The sequence below is a fragment of the Artemia franciscana genome, chromosome 16, assembly GCF_032884065.1.
Source record: "Artemia franciscana chromosome 16, ASM3288406v1, whole genome shotgun sequence".
NCBI classification, from domain to species: Eukaryota; Metazoa; Arthropoda; class Branchiopoda; order Anostraca; family Artemiidae; genus Artemia; species Artemia franciscana.
Window position 1 is genome coordinate 29,479,984 of NC_088878.1, and position 21,517 is coordinate 29,501,500.

The window sequence follows — 21,517 nt, forward strand, 5'->3', positions numbered from 1 at the left end:
AAGTGTTGTGGCTTAGCGCCTTATATATATATATATATATATATATATATATATATATATATATATATATATATATATATATATATATATATATATATGTAATTTGGAAGCAGAACTCAATCCATTCAGCTTTCGCAAGGTAAAAATTTAAACCAATATCATTTGGATGTTTTTCCCCTTGCGAATCACGGGATTGAACCACGTTACCCTTGGACAGGAAGCGCAGCTTTACCCGCAGTGCTATCGCAAGGTCTATAGCCCTTTATATATATATATATATATATATATATATATATATATATATATATATATATATATATATATATCATGAAAAGAGAAATCACCAATGCAACAGCACAAACACACAAAAAAAGAAGAAGAAAAAAAAAAGAAGACAGAAGGAGAAAAGGAAGACTGTTTTCCTAAATTAGTGATTAATATAGACCAGCACTTGAATGAGGCCTTAACCCTACTCATCCATACCTGAAGATTCTCGTAATCTTCTGAATACTATTCGCGTTGACTGAAATTAGAGACCCTTGAACACAAATACCCTGGAGTAGATGGCACTGAAGTGGTAGAGCTGAAGTTCATGAAGTTAATGATCTTAACCTAAGTTTTCAAATACTTTTAAATTAAAAAAAAAAACGGCTAATAGTACAGGGAGGGGAGGGTCCGCAGAGGGAGTTTTCCGTGGAAGAGTTTTCTGCAGGAAGAGAATTGTCTGCTAGATGAGTTTTCTGGGGGGAAATTTTAAAACATTTTAAAGTTGAAAAATAGGCCTATGATTATTATTAATACGCAGAGGAATTTTTTATGGGGGGGGGGGAATTTTCAGAGGGGGAATTCTCAACTGGTGTAAGTTTTTAGTTGGGGTGAGAATTTTCAAAGAGGGTGAGTTTTCTGCAGGGGGAATTTTCCAAGGAGAGGATTTTCCTTGAATTTCCTTTCTGTTGAGATCGCAGCAACACTCGACGGTTAAGCTAGTACTACTACTACCAATAACTCAATGCAGCACCAAGGCGCCTGAGGCCAACACAGATACGCACGCTCCTCCTCCATCCCAATCTATTCAAAACCTCATTTTTTACACCCTCCCAGGAAGTTTCCATTCCCTTTAAATCTTTCATTATGACGTCTTCCCAACCCAACCGCGTGCAACCTAATTTCCGTTTAGCCCTAGATGGTTCGCCGAAAAGGATAATCTTTGGCATTGTATCATCCATTATCCGTAGAATATGCCTTGGTCATCCCAACCTTTCTCTCATTATAGCCTTAGAAAGCGGGATTGAACCACACTTTTAATACAGCCTACTGTTTGAAAGGGGTCTAGAGCTTCGGTTACTATTGAGCCTGGCCCCTCCTAACTTATAGTTCGTTACCACGAACTGTTTGACTGGGACAAGTCCGGATTGACTACTCCCTCTCAATTTATTAACATGCCAGTACAACATTTTACTATTATGCTGTCTACCTGCATCTTCCAGATCCTCGGCGATTTTATCCATGGCCTCAACTTCACACTTCCTTAGTTCATCTTTTAATGCTTTCTCTACTTTTTGCATTTCATTTGTTCCTTGAATTCCCTATGTACTCTGCATTTACTGACCGTCTTTACACAAATAAGCTCCCCCATCCTGTCAAAAACGGCCTGTTTTCCTAAACGAACTGGTACGCGCCAATATTTTAATGTAGAATTTGACTTAAAATTCCTTATTCTGAATACATACCATTTTAAAGGCGCAAAAAGAGGTTATCACCTTATACAGAAATTTGTTAAGCTAAACAGAAATTTGTGTGGGCCGAGGTTGATTTTTTTTTGGGTGGGGGTGGGGATTATCATATACCTACACAGAAATTCTTTAATACATGATAATTTGCATAAGAAAGCGTTCAGAAATTCGGAAAAACTTAAAATTTTGGGGTGGTGAAATACCGTGTTCCTGCATTTGACCCCCCTGAAATTTGTGTCCAACTTGTTAAAAAGTATCAAAAAATGCATTTAAGCAAATTTTTGATGTGTTTTGTAAAGCATCTTTTTTTAAACGCGCCCCCCAAACAAAAATCCTGGATATCCCTCTGATGTGGTATTGCGCCTTCTGTGTATGCCCCTGGGCACTGTGGACGTTTTTACCGTTGTTGATTTGCCTTTATTACCCTTCTTGAATTCTTTGAATGTCTGGTAAATACATAAATTTTCCTTGGAAAGTGGACTGACACGTTTCAAGCCTGCCACTTCTACTCCAGACAGATGGAAATTTCCGCCAACACGAATAACCAAATTGAGATGATATAACGATTAATGTTGCGCTGAATATTCGATGAGATAAGAGGATTAACGCTACTATTATGATAAAAGTGATGTCTTTTGCAGTTGGCAAAAATAAACTGCAAAAACAGTGCATTTTAGACATGGCTTTTAATTCATGGAAGTGAAGAGGGAGGGTTAAGATTTTCCTTATATTTTCCATGAATACGCAAAAAGATTTAAAATCGAGGGGGCAATCTTTTCAAACTACAAATTTTTTACATTCTTTTTTTACTTTTATTTTACTTTTTTTACTAAAAATTATAAGATCGTATATTATCATTTTGTACAATGAAAATATCAAAAATATATTTTTTCACATTTTTTTCACAATTTTTATTTCTATAAATTTTTTGCAGGGGACAACGTTGACTGTTGGATGGAGATACAAAATGGGAAGGGGCCATGGGCTAGTCCAGTCACAGGAATCGTACCTCTTGGCTCAACCATGACGATGGTCATAGCCATAAATGACTATGCTGGTAAGTGGATAATCTGCCAACATTTTAGGTGATGGACTGGTATTTTCGGAGGAATTTGATTTTTGAAATGAGAAGTGACATTTTTCAGGGGGAGAATCTTTGGAAAAAAGATTAATATTGCAGAAAATATGAAAACTAAACGGATATGAAGTCTTGGTATTTATTCGAAGTTTTTTATAAGCCCACTGCTCGTTATGCTACAGTTTAACTTTTGTATTACCGGGCTTTGGAAATATCTTCCCTAACGTTCTAAAGTGCATTCGAAGAAAGGTGTGAGACAATTTAGGCTAGGCTAAAAAAGGAACAAAATCGACAAACGCTAGTCAGCGCTGGGGGGTTTTTCTTTTCGATACTAACGCAAGATTTTACCCTTACTTAAAATCTCGTGACCTAAAAATTTTAAATACTATTTTTTTTTTGAGGGGGGATCCGAAGAACCAATCTCCTGTGGAATGGCTTAGATAATGTTTCTTAACAGATTTCTCTTATGTAAAATAGAATAGCTTAAAATGGAAACTTTGTTAGTCAATTCACTTTCTTAACATTTGAAAGGAGCAGTCTTAAAGAGAGGCAAATTTTGACAAACAGAGAAAACATAGAACAGCAAAAAACGTAGTTAATTTATATATATATATATATATATATATATATATATATATATATATATATGTATATATATATATATATATATATATATATATATATATATATATATATATATATATATATATATATATATATATATATATATATATATATATATATATATATATATATATATATATATATATATATATATATATATATATATATATATATATATATATATATATATATATATATATATATATATATATATATATATATATATATATATATATATATATATATATATATATATATATATATATATATATATATATGAGTATGAGTCGAACTTTTGCGTAAAAAGCTGGGAGTTGAGGAGGGGACAGCCCCTTTCATTTTAAGCTTTAATGTCGCTCTTTACTTTCAGTTAAAAAAAAACTTGTATTTAATTAAAAAAGGAGCCAGTGAAAAAGAAGCAAAATGCAAATATTTTGGTCGAAACCTCCGCTCAGCCGTATATTTAGCTATTTTAGGCAATGCTAAGCAAATCTTCACTGTGATTGGTCAATCATAAAGATTACAAATGAAAGTTCAATATTGCTCAACTCTCCAAATTACGCACGGGATACATTATTTGCACTGTATTTGCACGTGCGTGATTTTAATTGAAAGTGCGGCTAAAATGAAATTTGGATATAATTGGATATTATTTGCACGTGCGTGATTTTAATTGCAAGTGTGGCTAAAATGAAGCTCGGATATAATTGGTTTTGATGTCATGAGTTTAGGTTGTTTGGCCACAGCTATTGGTAGAGCAGCTCATCAAAGACCTTAGAAATTTAGTATCTCTTGTTAAGTATCAAAATACCCGTGTATTTAGGGTATTAAAATACCCAGCTGTGTTTGGTTTGTCAATTATCTTAGTTTTATGGCAGTATTTCTATTTGTTTATTGCACCATTGACATATAATTATAGTAATCTCATAATATATACTTAGAATAACCGTTTGACAGTCCTTTTCTAATAAATCATAAAAAATAATGTTTTGTCAGTTGCTTTTGAGATCGTACCTTTGAACCAAAGGCTAGATTCTACGCATGAACACATAATTTAATAATTGTTTTGACAGGGGTTTAACCCTTGCACTTCACCTTTTATGAGGTTTAGTATCAGACACCATGTTATTACTTTGCAGGAACATTGTGTATAAGTGTAGTTCCGTACTTTGTACGCAGCCTTGCATTTATTTTATTTAAAATATATTTAATAAAAATATAAATATATATATATATATAAATATATAAATATATAAATATATATATATATATATATATATATATATATATATATATATATATATATATATATATATATATATATATATATATATATATATATATATATATATATATATATATATATATATATATATATATATATATATATATATATATATATAAAATAAAATTTTCAAGTAAGTCAACCCGTAGTCAATCCGCGTGTGTTCCCCAGGGAGAACCTGCAACAGGTTGACTCTAGTTCGGCATTGTGGAGTGACACTGCATGCCCGGAGAGGTGTAGCACAAATGGGAGACAGTAACAACGGCAATCAAAGGGGTCAAATTAACCTTGACTGGGATGCCCACTTAATTGGATAATCTGTCTTGGCTTTTTTCTACAATTGGCCATGGCTTTGACTTTTCTCACAACTATTCCCTTTTTTTAATTCAAAAATCAAATAAGTATATTTAGTATATTTTTATTTGAATTAAAATTAAGTAGTTATGGACATCAAGCCATGGCTAATTGTAGAAAAAGGAGAGACAGATAGTCCGATTGAGTGAGAGGCAAATCTGGCATAATCCCTTTTTAGGATTGTATAAAAATTATGTCTGTTCATTTGTTCATAGAAGTTCTATTATCCGTCCATGCGTCATTATTAGGGCAGAACTAAGGTAGATAGTCGTAGAACTAAGATAGTCATAGAAACTATAGTTTTCCAAGTGTTTGGTTAAATGGTACAGGTAAACAGCGGGAGTAAGTATGACTCTCCTTTTGGACCAATACTTATTTGTTAGCTTTTAGAAAGGCAAGCCAGCCTAGAGTCTCAGGCAAGTTGACCAAGAATTTAAATTGATATAGGACCGTTAGATTGTCTAGAATGAGAGATAAATGAGGCACGCCTACCTATGGTCATAGGCAGGTTGAACCAAGAATTTTGAATTGACACAGGACCGTTAATTTGCCTAGAATGAGAGGCAAACAGGCGTCCAAAGCCAAATTGGCCCCATCCGCGATGAGAGTCCGGCAAGGCGACTGATTTAATTCATAAACCTAGACATTTGCACTAATAAAAGCTTAATTCAATGTTATTTGACCAAAAAGTTGCCTAGAATTGCAAGGGAAATAAGTCTGCCTGGATAGTTAGGCGAGTGATCCCAATTATAATCTAAGACAGTTGGGCTAACAAAAAATGAAGTATAATATTGGTTGGCAAATATTTTGTTGACTTTCTCCGTCTTTTATATATATATATATATATATATATATATATATATATATATATATATATATATATATATATATATATATATATATATATATATATATATATATATATATATATATATATATATATATATATATATATATATATATATATATATATATATATATATATATACTAGCTGTTGGGGTGGCGCTTCGCGCTACCCCAACACCTAGTTGGTGGGGCGGTTCGCGCCACCCCAACACCTAGTTGGTGGGGCGGTTCGCGCCCCCCCCTAAGCCCCCCGCGCGTGTAAGTCGTTACGCGCTATATTAGTTACGCGCCATTGTAGTTGTGTCCCTGTGTCCCACCTGTGAATAGAGATAGATATAAATATATGTTTTTAACTACGTAAAACATGCGAATATACAACATTCTTCGCTGTCCCATTGTCTGTGCATAGAAATAGATTGTCAGGTTTACTGACTCTTGAACATGCAACATATAATTATCCATGGGAAAAACAATCCGTATTCAGATCTATACCTCATTATTCTAATGATGTGTCCCTGTGTCCCGGTCGTCATTTATATTCCCTGTGTCCCGGTCGTCATTTGTGTCCCGGTGTCCCAATTTGTAATTTCTCTTTGAGTGTCCCGGTCGTCATTTCTGTCCCGGTGTCCCGGTCTGTAATTTCTATTCGAACAATCCCTGTGTCCCGGTCGTCATTTATATATCCCGCCTGTGCCCCCGGCGTCCCCGTTGTAGTTGTGTCCCTGTGTCCCGGTCGTCATTTATATTCCCTGTGTCCCGGTCGTGATTTGTGTCCAGGTGTCCCAGTCCGTAATTTCTCTTTGAGGTTCCCGGTCGTCATTTATATTCCCTCTGTCTCGGTCGTCACATATCGCCGAACCTTTGTTTTTTTAACTTAAATCTGGTAGGCATTGATGACCTTATCCAAGTCAAAATCCCAAACCCAATCATCATCGCTATCATTTTCAGTTTTGATATGTTTTGACTCTCGCTGTCCAGGTGGATTTTCATCTAACTGCGCGGTTTTGCGTTCTTTAGCCACAAGCCTGTTTTCTTGCTGTTCTTGTGATTCCTCGGCACGCTTTCTTTTCTTACTTTCTCTATCAGCCGCAAGCCAGTTTTCTTGCTGTTCTTGTGATTCCTCGGCACGCTTTCTTTTCTTACTTTCTCTATCAGCAGCAAGTTTTTTGGCATAGACTCTTTGAGCAGCTTCCTCGGCTGTTGCCATTGTAGGTTCTTCAGTCATTTTACAATTAAACATTTTTCCGTGAACGAATGTCTTAAATACCTTCAATGACGTCATCGTCATAACAAACATGACGACAACTAACTTCATGACGTCAGTCGACACACAAACATGACGTCACTCGACACACACACACACACACACAGACAACTTATCTATATATATAAAAATAAGTTGTCTGTGTGTGTGTCATTAGAATACATCATTAGAATAATGAAGTATAGATCTGAATACGGATTGTTTTTCCCATGGACAATTATATGTTGCATGTTCAAGAGTCAGTAAACCTGACAATTTATTTATATGCACAAACAATGGGACAGCGAAGAATGTTGTATATTCGCATAGCGTGCCGAGGAATCACAAGAACAGCAAGAAAACAGGCTTGCGGCTGATAGAGAAAGTAAGAAAAGAAAGCGTGCCGAGGAATCACAAGAACAGCAAGAAAACAGGCTTGTGGCTAAAGAACGCAAAACCGCGCAGTTAGATGAAAATCCACCTGGACAGCGAGAGTCAAAACATATCAAAACTGATGATAGCGATGATGATTGGGGTTGGGAGTTTGACTTGGATAAGACTATCAATGCCTACCAGATAAAAAAAAACAAAGGTTCGGCGATATGTATTTCATAGTGACGCTGAAAGATAAAGAAGAAAAAGAAAACTGAAAAAAGAAAAAAGGTAAAAAACTAAAAAAAAAAAACTAAAAAGAAAAAACACTCAAAGAGAAATTACAGACCGGGACACAAATGGCGACCGAGACAGAGGGAATATAAATGACGACCGGGAACCTCAAAGGGAAATTACAGACTGGGACACCCGGACACAAATCACGACCGGGACACAGGGACACAACTACAACGGGGACGCCGGGGGCACAGGCGGGATATATAAATGACGACCGGGACACAGGGAATATAAATGACGACCGGGACACAGGGACACATCATTAGAATAATGAGGCATAGGTCTGAATACGGATTGTTTTTCCCATGGACAATTATATGTTGCATGTTCAAGAGTCAGTAAACCTGACAATCTATTTATATGCACAGACAATGGGACAGCGAAGAATGTTGTATATTCGCATGTTTTACGTAGTTAAAAACATATATTTATATCTATCTCTATTCACAGGTGGGACACAGGGACACAACTACAATGGCGCGTAACTAATATGGCGCGTAACGACTTACGCGCGCGGGGGGGCTTGGGGGGGGGGCGCGAAGTGCCCCACCAACTAGGTGTTGGGGTGGCGCGAAGCGCCACCCTAACTGTTAGTTTTTATATATATAGATACTAGCTGTTGGGGTGGCGCTTCGCGCCACCCCAACACCTAGTTGGTGGGGGCGCTTCGCGCCCCCCCCCAAACCCCCCCGTGCGCGTAAGTCGTTACGCGCCATATTAGTTACGCGCCATTGTAGTTGTGTCCCTGTGTCCCACCTGTGAATATAGATAGATTTATATATGTGTTTCAAACTACGTAAAAATTGCGAATATACAACATTCTTGGCTTTCCCATTGTCTGTCCATATACAAAGCCGTATGTACTAATAATGACGTCATATGCAAACGCTCTTTTTACAAACAAACAAACATGCATACACACAACTCGTTTTTATATAGATAGATAGATAGATAGATACAATACAAATTAACTACGTAAAACTTGTCAATATACAACAGTCTTCGCTGTCCCATTGTCTGTGCGTATAAATAGATTGTCAGGTTTACCGACCCTCAAAGATGCAACATACAATTGTACATTGGTAAAGCAATCTGTATTAAGATCTATACCGCATTTTTCTAGTGATTGCCCTTGAGCTTTGTTGATGGTGGTTGCAAATGCTAATCGAATTGGGAATTGCAATCTTTTAAATTGAAAAAGCAGATCCGTTGGAATCATGGGAATGCGAGGAATAAGAACAGCCTCACCCTCATAAGGCCCTGTCAAGATTGTGGCATCTATTAGGTTTTCCATTGTTTTTTTTTTTACGGCAAGTCGCGTGCCATTGCAAAGCTTTGGTGGGTTGATATTTCTTAAAAGTATTATTGGTACGCCTATTTTTAGTTGTAGCAGGTGTGGTGGACACCCTGAAGGATCTATGGAATTTAAAAATTCAGATGGATAATTAACCGCTTCATTTTGTTCCGAAATACAAATTAACTGCGTAAAACTTGCGAATATACAACATTCTTCGCTGTCCAATTCTCGCTGCATATAAATAGATTGTCAGGTTTACCGACTCTCGAACATGCAACGTACAATTGTCCATGGGAAAAACAATCAGTATTAAGATCAATACCACATTTTTCTAATGATTGACCTTGAGCTTTGTTAATGGTGATTGCAAATGCTAATCGAATTGGGAATTGCAATCTTTTAAATTGAAAAGGCAGATCTGTTGGAATCATGGGAATGCGAGGAATAAGAACAGCCTCACCCTCAAAAGGCCCTGTCAGGATTGTGGCCTCTATTAGGTTTTCCATTGTTTTTTTTTACGGCAAGTCGAGTGCCATTGCAAAGCTTTGGTGGGTTTATGTTACGTAACAATATTATTGGTACGCCTATTTTTAGTTGTAGCACGTGTGGTGGAAACCCTGAAAGATCTATGGAATTTAAAAATTCAGATGGATAATTAACCGCTTCATTTGGTTCCAAAACTGTGTCGACTGACTTGTAAAGGACTGCCTGGTCTTGAATCTTGGTCAAAACAATATTGTTGATTTCGTGGACGTCTATATTTTTGGGTGCGAGAATCGCTCTTTCACTTAGCCATTTATTATTTTTATAATTTTTTAGAATATTCGGAAATACTTTTTCAATCAATTCATTTTTGGACGTCACTAAATTACAGAAATCAGCAGGTAGTTGTATACGTCCTGAAATTGAGTCTACTGGGAGCTTTCCGTTTCCCATTGCCAGCAATTGATCTGAAAATGTTTGACCAGGGTCATCGTTTTGCAATCGGACACGCATATTTGTAGTTAATTTTAATGTTTTTACGTGTGCCCATAAATTAGAATTTTTCAGGCAAGCATTCATTTCGTCTGCAGGAGTTGATCTAGGTATTATAGGTAATGTTTGCCTGAAATCTCCCGCAAGCAATATTAAGGTGCTGCCAAAGGGTTTCGACTTCCCTCGCAAATCTTTCAAGCATTGATCCAGAGCCTCGAGCGATTTTTTGTGTGCCATTGTGCACTCATCCCAAATAATAAGTTTGCATTGCTGCAATACTTTACCCATCCCAGATGATTTGGAAATATTGCACGTGGGAGTTTCTGTAGAATGCAAGTTCAGAGGCAATTTCAAAGCGGAATGAGCAGTTCTTCCACCAGGCAGCAATGTTGCGGCTATTCCGGACGACGCAATTGCCAACGCTATATCATTTTTAGATCGAATTGATGCCAGAATCAGTTTTATCACAAACGTTTTACCAGTACCTCCTGGCGCATCCAAAAAGAAAATTTCTCCAACGTTGTTATCGACACAATGCATTATCGTATCATAAATGTCTTTTTGTTCCGACGTTAACTTGGAAATGTTATTTTGTACATACGACAATAGATCACTCGTACTGTAACTTTGTTCACGATCCAATTCTACACATGTCGAAACAGCAGCGATACGGTTAGGTGAAGGCATTCCCAAACCCTGAAGAGGTTTGTTTGCCATACTTATGCAAAAATCTTCTATAACAACTAAAGTGTAGTTATAAATTTCTGGTGTAAAATCAAAAGTCATGTCTGACGTCTCTAACTGTTTTCGATGAAGTATATCTTCGGACATTTTTGACTTATATTTTTCCCATAAATCTGTAGGAGCTGATGGAGAGCAAGTTGTTAAAATGATGCCAAACAATGCACGAATTTGACTTGGGGTTGACGTTTCGCACGCGTCATTGATGCAGTTATCCCAGTGTTGGTCATTCTCCAATAAATTCAGAGCTTGGCATGCACTACGGTAAGTGTCATGTATAGTACCATTTACAGTCCTCAAATACTCAAAGGATGTCGGACCGGGTACATTCACCAAAAGCAGGCGTAGAAAGAAGCATTCATGTTGATTGGGGTGAACGGTGTAGAGTCTTCCTATCGTGGTATCTTTGAAGATGGTAGGTTGGCCGTCGACTGACTTACCCTGTTTTCGACGTTCAAATACTTTATTTTTAGTATTCCACGTGTAATACGAAGGCACTTCAGTATACAGCAGTTTTTTTGCAAAAGAATCATTTTTGCAAAGCGAAAAAAAAGCTGTTAATGTTGTATCCGGTGGATTCAGGACTCTTTGTTGCACGTTGGTTTCCGTGAAATAAACACGTTGACCATTCTGTAAATGTACCGCTAAGTGAACAACAGCTGGACTACGTTCATGTATCGGAAATGAAAGAATTCGCCAAACAGCTTCATTACTGCTTATGTATCTTCCAGCCTGATATTCTACGATTTCATCGAAATCTTTGATTTCGGACTGCAAGCCAAAAACTGCCATGTCACTGCCTTTGTTGACGTATTTACATATGTATTTGATTGCCTTTACGGAGTTACAGTATTCAACGTTTATGTGTGCATTAAATGTTTTTGATAATAAAGGGGAATATGGAACAACCCACTGGTTATCTACTTCGATGGTGGTACCGTTACGCTTCTTTATTATTGCTGTTTTACCGCCATCTTCAGTAGATCTTCTTCTATATTGTGGGTAACCATCATTGCCAGTAATTGTTTTGGGTACTAAAAGTCGAGAATATTGCTTTGTGCACCTTCCTTTGGCCATGCATGGTGAATTTTCGTTCAGTGCACCGCAAGGTCCATGTATCATATTTTTTACAATAATATCATGTAACCCCTTATCGACATTTTTATCAGGTATTTCAGCGGAAATCACATCATCAATTTCGTTTGAAGTAATTTTTTTATGTAGCCAGATTAGTATATGTGCGTGTGGCAAACCTCGTTTTTGCCATTCCACTGAGTACATCCAGCATCGCACTGACCCAAACACTTCATGTTTTACAAGGTAGTTTATCAGTGATTTCAACTTTTGCCGGAAGACACGTGCCGTAATGTCATGCCTATGAACCGCCGATTGTCCTTGAAGTAAAAGCTGCAGTATCTCGTCCCAAGATTGATTACATGTAAATGTAATGAATAAATCTGGACGACCATAGAGACGAACATACGCAATAGCATCTTGAGCATATTCATGCATATGACGGGGACTGCCAACATATGACGAAGGTAAAATTGTTAATCTTCCAACGTTTGTGGTATTACCGTCATTTATAACTGCATCTCGCAAATGAATGTATTGTTCAGAGCGGAGCTTGGTCTGATTCAGGCGGATATATAGCAAACGTTCTGATTCAATTTTAGCATACATATCAACCATAAATTGGTGAAACAATTCACGGCATTTTAAAATATAATTTTCTTCATCCTGCCGAATCATTAGTCTATAGGAATAATAATGCATTGCACTGCATTTCTTATTCATTTCTTTGTTAGTGGCTGGATTCATCAATTTAATATTAAAGTGATAGCCGTCGGCTCCATCCCAAAAAATGATAGGATATTGTAGGGCATCGTAGCATCGATGAGTTTCAGCAATTCTTAACAACTGAGCGTTTCGCTTATGTAGAATATCTCGAGGTAAAAACTGATCACCGACCATAACGATTGCCACTTCGTCGATAGTCGGAGCATTGTATCTACGCACATGTTGGCCAGGAGGCGTTTTGTCAGCGGAAATAACAATTTTATGAGTATCAGTAGGCATCAAATCGATGGCTGTTTTGAACAGACGCACTAACTTATTATTTTCGTGGAAAAGATGTTGCAATTGGGAAACGATTGTCCTTTCAACGTTGGGAGAAATTTCGCAACGTGCATTCAATTCAGAATTTCTATCACTGATGAAGTACAATTGTAAAAATTTATGATTCTCGCCTGAGAATGGCAGAAGGGACCCTGCTTTATGATAAATTTGCCCTTTTACTTTGAAAGTAGACATAAATTGATCTGGATTTTCGATTTGGGCTCCAAACGACGTCATTTGGAAACATGAATTGTATTGTCTGATTTTTGACAAAAAACGCTTAGATTCTGACGTAGTTCCAGTAAGGAAAGTCTTCAATGGCTCTGGTGGTGCAGCCAATAGAGGAAGTTTAACTTTTCCTGAGGCGCAACACATTCCCATTGTTTCACCATTGAATTTCAAGGCCTTGCAATAGGGACAAATTTTAGACATTGTCCCGATTTGAACACATCTACTCAAGCTATAATCATCGACTGGGTTGTACCTGAATGCCAGGCGATAACTTTCAGATTGCTCTGATTCCTCGGCACGCTTTCTTTTCTTACTTTCTCTATCAGCAGCAAGCCTGTTTCCCTGCTGGTCTTTTGATTCCTCGGCACGCCTTCTTTTTTCACTTTCTCTTTTAGCAGCAAGTCTGCTTCTGCGTTGCTCTAGTAGTTCCTCGGCACGCCTTCTTTTTTCACTTTCTCTTTTAGCAGCAAGTCTGCTTCTGCGTTGCTCTGGTAGTTCCTCGGCATGCTTTCTGTTCTTTCTTTCTCTATCAGCCTCAAGCCTGTTTCCCTGCTGGTCTTTTGATTCCTCGGCACGCCTTCTTTTTTCACTTTCTCTTTTAGCAGCAAGTCTGCTTCTGCGTTGCTCTAGTAGTTCCTCGGCACGCCTTCTTTTTTCACTTTCTCTTTTAGCAGCAAGTCTGCTTCTGCGTTGCTCTAGTAGTTCCTCGGCACGCCTTCTTTTTTCACTTTCTCTTTTAGCAGCAAGTCTGCTTTCGCGTTGCTCTGGTAGTTCCTCGGCACGCTTTCTTTTCTGACTTTCTCTATCAGCAGCAAGTTTTTTGGCATAGACTCTTTGAGCATCTTCATCAGTCATTATAAACTTAAGCATTAATAGAATTCTACGCGAACATACGTCTTATATAACTTGAATGACGTCACGCCTTCAAAGCAAAAATGATGGCAACTAATTTCATGACGTCAGCCGAAACATGACGGCGAATATATGTCTTATATAACTTGAATGACGTCACCTTCAAAGCAAAAATGATGGCAACTAATTTCATGACGTCAGCCGAAACATGACGTCACCTGATCCACACATCCACAGATCCACACACAGACAACTTATTTTTATATATATAGATAACTGAATAAATGAATAAATGTGACAAAACCAATCCTAGGAGCTAAGGTAAAGGGCATAAGAAAATGTCTGAAATAATCATAAACAAAACGAAGGACAAAGAAATATGCTGTTAAAAGAAAACTGTCTGCAAAAATTACAACGAGTCAGAAACGAAAGTGAAGAACAAAGAAATATGCGGTTACAAGACATGCGACAACGATAATCAGAACGAATCAAAAGTAAAAGTGAAGAAAAAAAATATGTGGGTAGAAGATATGCGACAGCAAGAACAGGGGAATATGTGGTTAGAACATAAGCGACAGAGGGAATTAGAAGCGACAGCGAAAATCGGAACATGTGATAAATGAAAGTGAAAAATAAAGAATTTTGCCTTCAGCAGACACGCAAAATCGAGTAGGCCTATCAAAACGTGTCAAAAATGAAAGTGAAGAACAAATAATTGCGCTGTTAGAAGACAACCGACAGCAAGAATTAGAACGAATCAAAAATAAAAGCGAAGAAAGAAAGAAATACTACTTTATAATAACAACGCCATCGCAATCTTCGTCGCTAACAAATTGTTGCGTGTAACCCAGTTCAAACCTACAAAAATTCCGAAATCTACGCAAATTTTAATTACAAGTCATTCAACGATGTGGGTATTTCCTATGGAACCCTCCATTTTCCCGAGGAAAGAGTAGCAAACAAAAGTGATTCATTTGGATGTTACTGCTTACTTGGTTGAATTACATTATTACTTTCACAATTTCCAAATGAATTAGTTTGAATTTTTCTTAGGACGTCACCTGCTCTCTTGAGCTGCTCACCTGAGTTCTATAACAAATCTGAAACTTGAACTCATGTTTTGCTTTAGCTTCATACAACGTGAGCGTTGATCAAATCATCAATAGCCTTAATATCTTAAGCTTCAAAGTAGCTGGGTAAATTTACCGCAAAATCAGTTTAGCAGCACATCTAATACAAACCGCTGAAGGTGATTTTGAACTACCCTCGTATGACCAAAATATACCTTTCAGATCCTAATGAACCTGTTGCAGAACGCCTTGCACATCCGTTAAATTATGGATCTTTTATAACTTAATGTATCTTTTCGAAGAAATATTTTTAGATACACACAACTTCACCAAATGCTATAAGAAAAAGGGAGCAGTGGAGGTTGGTGTAAATCCACCTGCTGCTTCACTGGGACAAAAGCTTGGGTTAGAAGATAAGTGACCAGGTGAATCAATGTATAAAAGCTCGCCCCATAGCCTTATATACATGTATGTTACATGTATGTACATGTATGTATACATGTGTGTGTGTGTGTGTGTGTGTGTGTGTGTGTGTGTGTGTGTGTGTGTGTGTGTGTGTGTGTGTGTGTGTGTGTGTGTGTGTGTGTGTGTGTGTGTGTGTGTGTGTGTGTGTGTGTGTGTGTGTGTGTGTGTGTGTGTGTGTGTGTGTGTGTGTGTGTGTGTGGGTGTGTGTTTGTGTGTGTGTGTGTGTGTGTGTGTGTGTGTGTGTGTGTGTGTGTGTGTGTGTGTGTGTGTGTGTGTGTGTGTGTGTGTGTGTGTGTGTGTGTGCGTGTGTGTGCGCAGACTTTGTTGCTGCTGGATGTTAAGACATTTAGAACTGTTGCTAAAGATAAGCAAAAACTTTGCACCGACTTGCTCTTTACACTGGCAACGCTGCTTGTCTCCTTTTCTTCATGATTAAATAACAAAGACAAATGTATAATAATCTTATAAAAAGCTTGTTGTAAATTTAACACTTTGACTAAATTCTATTAATATGCTCAATTTTGGTCATAGATAAAAAGGTGTATCATGCGCACATTTAAAATTTTTATTTGCCCCAAATCGCTGGTCATATGATCTGTGGTGATTTTGAGGTGATTGTGAAGTGATTTTGCTTCAATATGTATGTTATCAGTACTTACCTTAAGCTTCCAAAAAAATTAAAATAAAAATAAAACTTAAAAAGGCAAATTTCCCAGGCACAATGAATGAAGCTGTTTAGGTTAATATGTTGCTTATTTTATTTTTCTCAAACCGCAAATGCTCTTATGCAGAAAATCGGAAGTGTTATTTCCGCTACACACTGAGACTTTTCTTACAATTTTAATTGGGCAATTTTCTTGGTATTGGTAATTTTGGTAATTGGTAATTTTCTTACAGTCTGTGTTGTTGATTCCTCGAAGTTTGGGTTTTTAGCTAAGTTTCATAGACTTATGAAAGTTTCATAGGAATTATATTTAACAAAAGATTTCGGTATCAGCAACAACTAACAGATAGAAATAGTTCGAATATAATATATATTCCCTCTGGCTCGAAAACATGTAATATAATTTGGAGTGGGGGTTGGCCGAGAAGACACCAAAATAGGTTGACTATGTGGTACATGTTTTATTTTTAATTTTTTTTTATCTCTACATTCCATAAGAAGTCATGAAACAATATTCTATTGTTATACACTGCAACTACAACTAATAGAGTACAAAATAATCTACAACTAACCTAACTAGCCCTTTACTTGATTTGCAGTCACTCTATGTTCTTTCTTGTGCGTCATTCACTTTTCATCAGCTTCATGGTGATGTTCCCTCAGCCCTACAAACTACTCCTTCTTTCGTCAGTGATATGTCTATGCATCACCTTTGCAATTCAAGGAATATTAATATTTTGTTTACTCCATCGTTGAGATCTGACTTTAATCCATTAACTGCTTGTCATAAAGTTTGGAATAGCCTACCTGATTCAGCTCAAGAATGTCACTCGTTTGGTAGTTTCAAAAGAATTTTGAAATTTTTTTAAATCTCCTGATATTTTATGTTTAAAATTTTTTCAATGTCCTCCCGATTGACCACTTCCAATACCCAAAATGCAGGTACCTCTTCCCTTCTCTCTCTTTTTTTCAATTTATATATTCCACTTGTTTTGATTGGTTTGGTAGGTTTTTCTCTCTTTTTTTTCTCTTTTTTTACTATATTCATTTATTAATTGATTTTAGTACATAAGCAGATATATCATTATTTTGCTTTTGTTGTTTTTCGTTTCTTTTCTTTTTTCTATATTCATTTTTTTCCACTTCCTTTATTAATTGATTTTGCTACGTAAGCATATATGTCATTGTTTTGTTTTTTGTTGGTTTTCTTCTATATTAATTGATGTAATGTTTAGTCTCCCACCATCACAGGCCAAAGAGCCTTTGTGGGGTCTAATTCTTGTAATTTTTCTTTATTTTATCTTAATAATTAGATTGACTGATTGACTGATTGATTGATTGATTGATTGATTGATTGACTTTCAAAAAAATAAAAATAAAAATATTGTTTCGAAATATTTTAGTATCATCAGCACCTAACAAATATAAATAGTACTATTATAATATGTATTCCCTCGGGCTCGTAAATATGTGACCTAATTTAGGGTGGGGATGGGGGTTGGCTGAGAAGACACAAAAATTGGTTAACTATGTGGTACATGGTTAAAAAAAAAACTTAATTCCATAAGAAGTCGTGAAAAAATATTGTTTCGAAAGATTTTGGCATCAACATCAACAAACAATTAGAAATATTAAGAATATAATATTTATTCCCTCAGGCTTGCAATCTTGTAATCTAGTTTGGGGTGGGGTTTTGGCTGAAAAGACGCGAAAATAGGTTAAATACATGTTGATTTTTTTTTCTTAACTAAATTCCAAAAGAAGTCATGAAACAATATTGCTTCAAAATATTTTGATATCATCAGCAACTAACAGAAAGAAATACTAAGAATATACTATATATTCCCTCGGGCTTGAAAACATGTAATTTTATTTGGAGTGGGGGTTGGCCGAGAAGAAACCAAAATAGGTTAACCGTGTGATACATATTTTATTTTTATTAGTTTTTTTTTAACTACATTCCATAAGAAGTGGTGAAACAATATTGTTTCGAAAGATTTTAGTATCATCAGCAACTAAACAAATAGAAATAGTACTATTATAATCTATATTCCCTTGGGCTCGTAAATGAGTAACCTAATTTAGGGTGGGGATGGGGGTTGGCTGAGAAGACACAAAAATTGGTTAACTATGTGGTACATGATTAAAAAAAAAACAACTTAATTCCATAAGAAGTCGTGAAAAAATATTGTTTCGAAAGATTTTGGCATCAACAGCAACAAACAATTAGAAATATTAAGAATATAATATTTATTCCCTCAGGCTTGCAATCTTGTAATCTAGTTTGGGGTGGGGTTTTGGCTGAAAAGACGCCAAAATAGGTTAAATACATGTTGATTTTTTTTTCTTAACTAAATTCCAAAAGAAGTCATGAAACAATATTGCTTCGAAATATTTTGATATCATCAGCAACTAACAGAAAGAAATACTAAGAATATACTATATATTCCCCCAGGCTCGAAAACATGTAATTTTATTTGGAGTGGGGGTTGGCCGAGAAGAAACCAAAATAGGTTTACCATGTGATACATATTTTATTTTTATTAGTTTTTTTTAACTACATTCCATAAGAAGTGGTGAAACAATATTGTTTCGAAAGATTTTAGTATCATCAGCAACTAAAGAAATAGAAATAGTACTATTATAATCTATATTCCCTTGGGCTGGTAAATGAGTAACCTAATTTGGGGTGGGGATGGGGGTTGGCTGAGAAGAAACAAAAATTGGTTAACTATGTGGTACATGGTTAAAAAAAAAACTAAATTCCACAAGGAGTCGTAAAACAAAATTGTTTTCAAAGGTTTTGGCATCATCAGCAACAAACAAATAGAAATATTAAGAATATAAAATATATTCCCTCAGGCTTGCAAACTTAAAATCCAATTTGGGGTGGGTGTTTGGCTGAGAAGACGCCGAAATAGGTTAACTACATGGTAAATTTTTTTCTTAACTAAATTCCATAAGAAGTCGTGAAACAATAATGTTCCGAAATATTTTGATATCGTCAGCAACAAACAAATAGAAATATTAAGAATATAATATACTAGCTGTTGGGGTGGCGCTTTGCGCCACCCCAACACCTAGTTGGTGGGGCGCTTCGCGCCCCCCAAGCCCTCCAGCGCGCGTAAGTCGTTACGCGCCATATTAGTTTCTTTGTAGTTTTTACCTTTTTTAGTTTTTTTCTTCTTTTGTATTAATGCTAAAGCCAAGGTTCAAACCTGGAGCCTCTCGGACCTAGAACCTGAAACATAACGCTTTACCAACTCAGCTACTTCGGCTTGAATACATTCGTTTTGAGCAGCTTCCTCGGGTGTTGCCATTGTAGGTTCTTCAGTCATTTTACAATTAGAAATTTCTCTTTCAACGGTCTTCTTACAATTAAAAATTTGTCTTTGAACGATATTCTTAAATGCCTGTGTCCTGGTCGTCATTTATATTCCCTGTGTCCCGGTCGTCATTTGTGTCCCGGTATCCCAGTCTGTAATTTCTCTTTGAGTGTCCCGGTCATTATTTATATTCCCTCTGTCCCGGTCGTTATTTGTGTCCCGGTCTGTAATTTCTCTTTGAGTGTTTTTTCTTTTTAGTATTTTTTAGTTTTTTACATTTTTTTCTTTTTTTCAGTTTTCTTTTTCTTCTTTATTTTTCAGCTTCACTATGAAATACATATCGCCGAACCTTTGTTTTTTTAACTAAAATCTGGTAGGCATTGATGACCTTATCCAAGTCAAAATCCCAAACCCAATCATCATCGCTATCATTTTCAGTTTTGATATGTTTTGACTCTCGCTGTCCAGGTGGATCTTCATCTAACTGCGCGGTTTTGCGTTCTTTAGCCTCAAGCCTGTTTCCTTGCTGTTCTTTTGATTCCTCGGCACGCTTTCTTTTCTGACTTTCTCTATCAGCAGCCAGTTTTTTGGCATAGACTCTTCGAACATCTTCATCGGCTTTTGCCATTGTAAGTTCATAAGTCATTTTAAACTTAAACATTAATAGATTTCTACGTGAACATATATGTCTTAAATATCTTTAATGACGTCACCGTCATAGCAAAAATGACGACAATTAACTTCATGACGTCAGTCGACACTGAAACATGACGTCACCTGACAGACATACGCACAGACAGACAACTTATTTTTATATATATAGATATTCCCTCAGGCTCGCAAACTTACAATCCAATATGGGGTGGGGGTTTGGCTGAGAAGATGCCAAAATAGGTTAACTACACGGTAAATGTTTTTTTTTAACTAAATTCCATTAGAAGCCGTGAAACAATATTGCTTCAAAATATTTTGCTATCCTCAGCAACTAACAGAAAGAAACACTAAGAATATAATATATATATTCCCTCAGGCTCGAAAACATGTAATATAGTCTGGAGTGGGGGTTGGCTGAGAAGAAACCAAAATAGGTTAACTATATGATACATGTTTTATTTTCATTAGTTTTTTTAAACTACATTCCATAAGAAGTGGTGAAACAATATTGTTTCGAAAGATTTTAGTATCATCAGCAACTAACAAATAGAAATAGTATTATTACAATCTATATTCCCTCAGGCTCGTAAAGGAGTAGCCTAATTTGGGGTGAGGATGGGGGTTGGCTGAGAAGAAACAAAAATTGGTTAACTATGTGGTACAAGTCATGAAAAAAAAAATAGTTTTGAAAGATTTTGGCATCATTAGCAACAAACAAATAGAAATATTAAGAATATAAAATATATTCCCTCAGACTCACAAACTTAAAATCGAATTTGGGGTGGGGGTTTGGCTGAGAAGACGCTGAAATAGGTTAACTACATGGTAAATGTTTTTTCTTAACTAAATGCCATAAGAAGTCGTGAAACAGTATTGTTTCAAAATATTTTGATGTCGTCAGCAACAAATAGAAATATTACTCCAAAGTGAAATTATCCCTTCATTTTCATACCTCAATATCTCTACAAATGCAGAAGGTCTTAATAATTACCCTTGATTGAAAAGAAAGAAGTTCTACCACGCTTATCCTCCCTATTCACCTGTGCCTGAAACTATCTATATAAGATTATATTGAATCATATGACAACAGTGACTAAATGGTCTGGGCAAATTAGCATAGGAGTGACTTGGCCTCAACTTTTCAACAAGTATTTTAAGGTTAATTTTTTGGTGAGGAATGTAACCATTCCTAAGATACTTACGTTGACTATGAAACCATTGGAATCCTTTCGGTAATTATGTATTATACGAGAATACTCGAGAATTACATTTACAAAACCTCCTAACTTTT

The 21,517-nt window shown here is 36.2% G+C and overlaps 1 protein-coding gene across 1 annotated transcript in view; it reads left to right on the plus strand.

Annotated features, from left to right (window-relative positions):
* LOC136037321 (uncharacterized) overlaps nucleotides 1-21,517 on the plus strand; it is a 95,387-nt gene that overhangs the window by 48,189 nt on the left and 25,681 nt on the right. Inside the window, exon 4 of the mRNA XM_065719989.1 lies at nucleotides 2,668-2,790. Within this exon, the coding sequence (XP_065576061.1) occupies nucleotides 2,668-2,790 (123 nt within the window). The remainder of the gene's footprint in view (nucleotides 1-2,667; nucleotides 2,791-21,517) is intronic.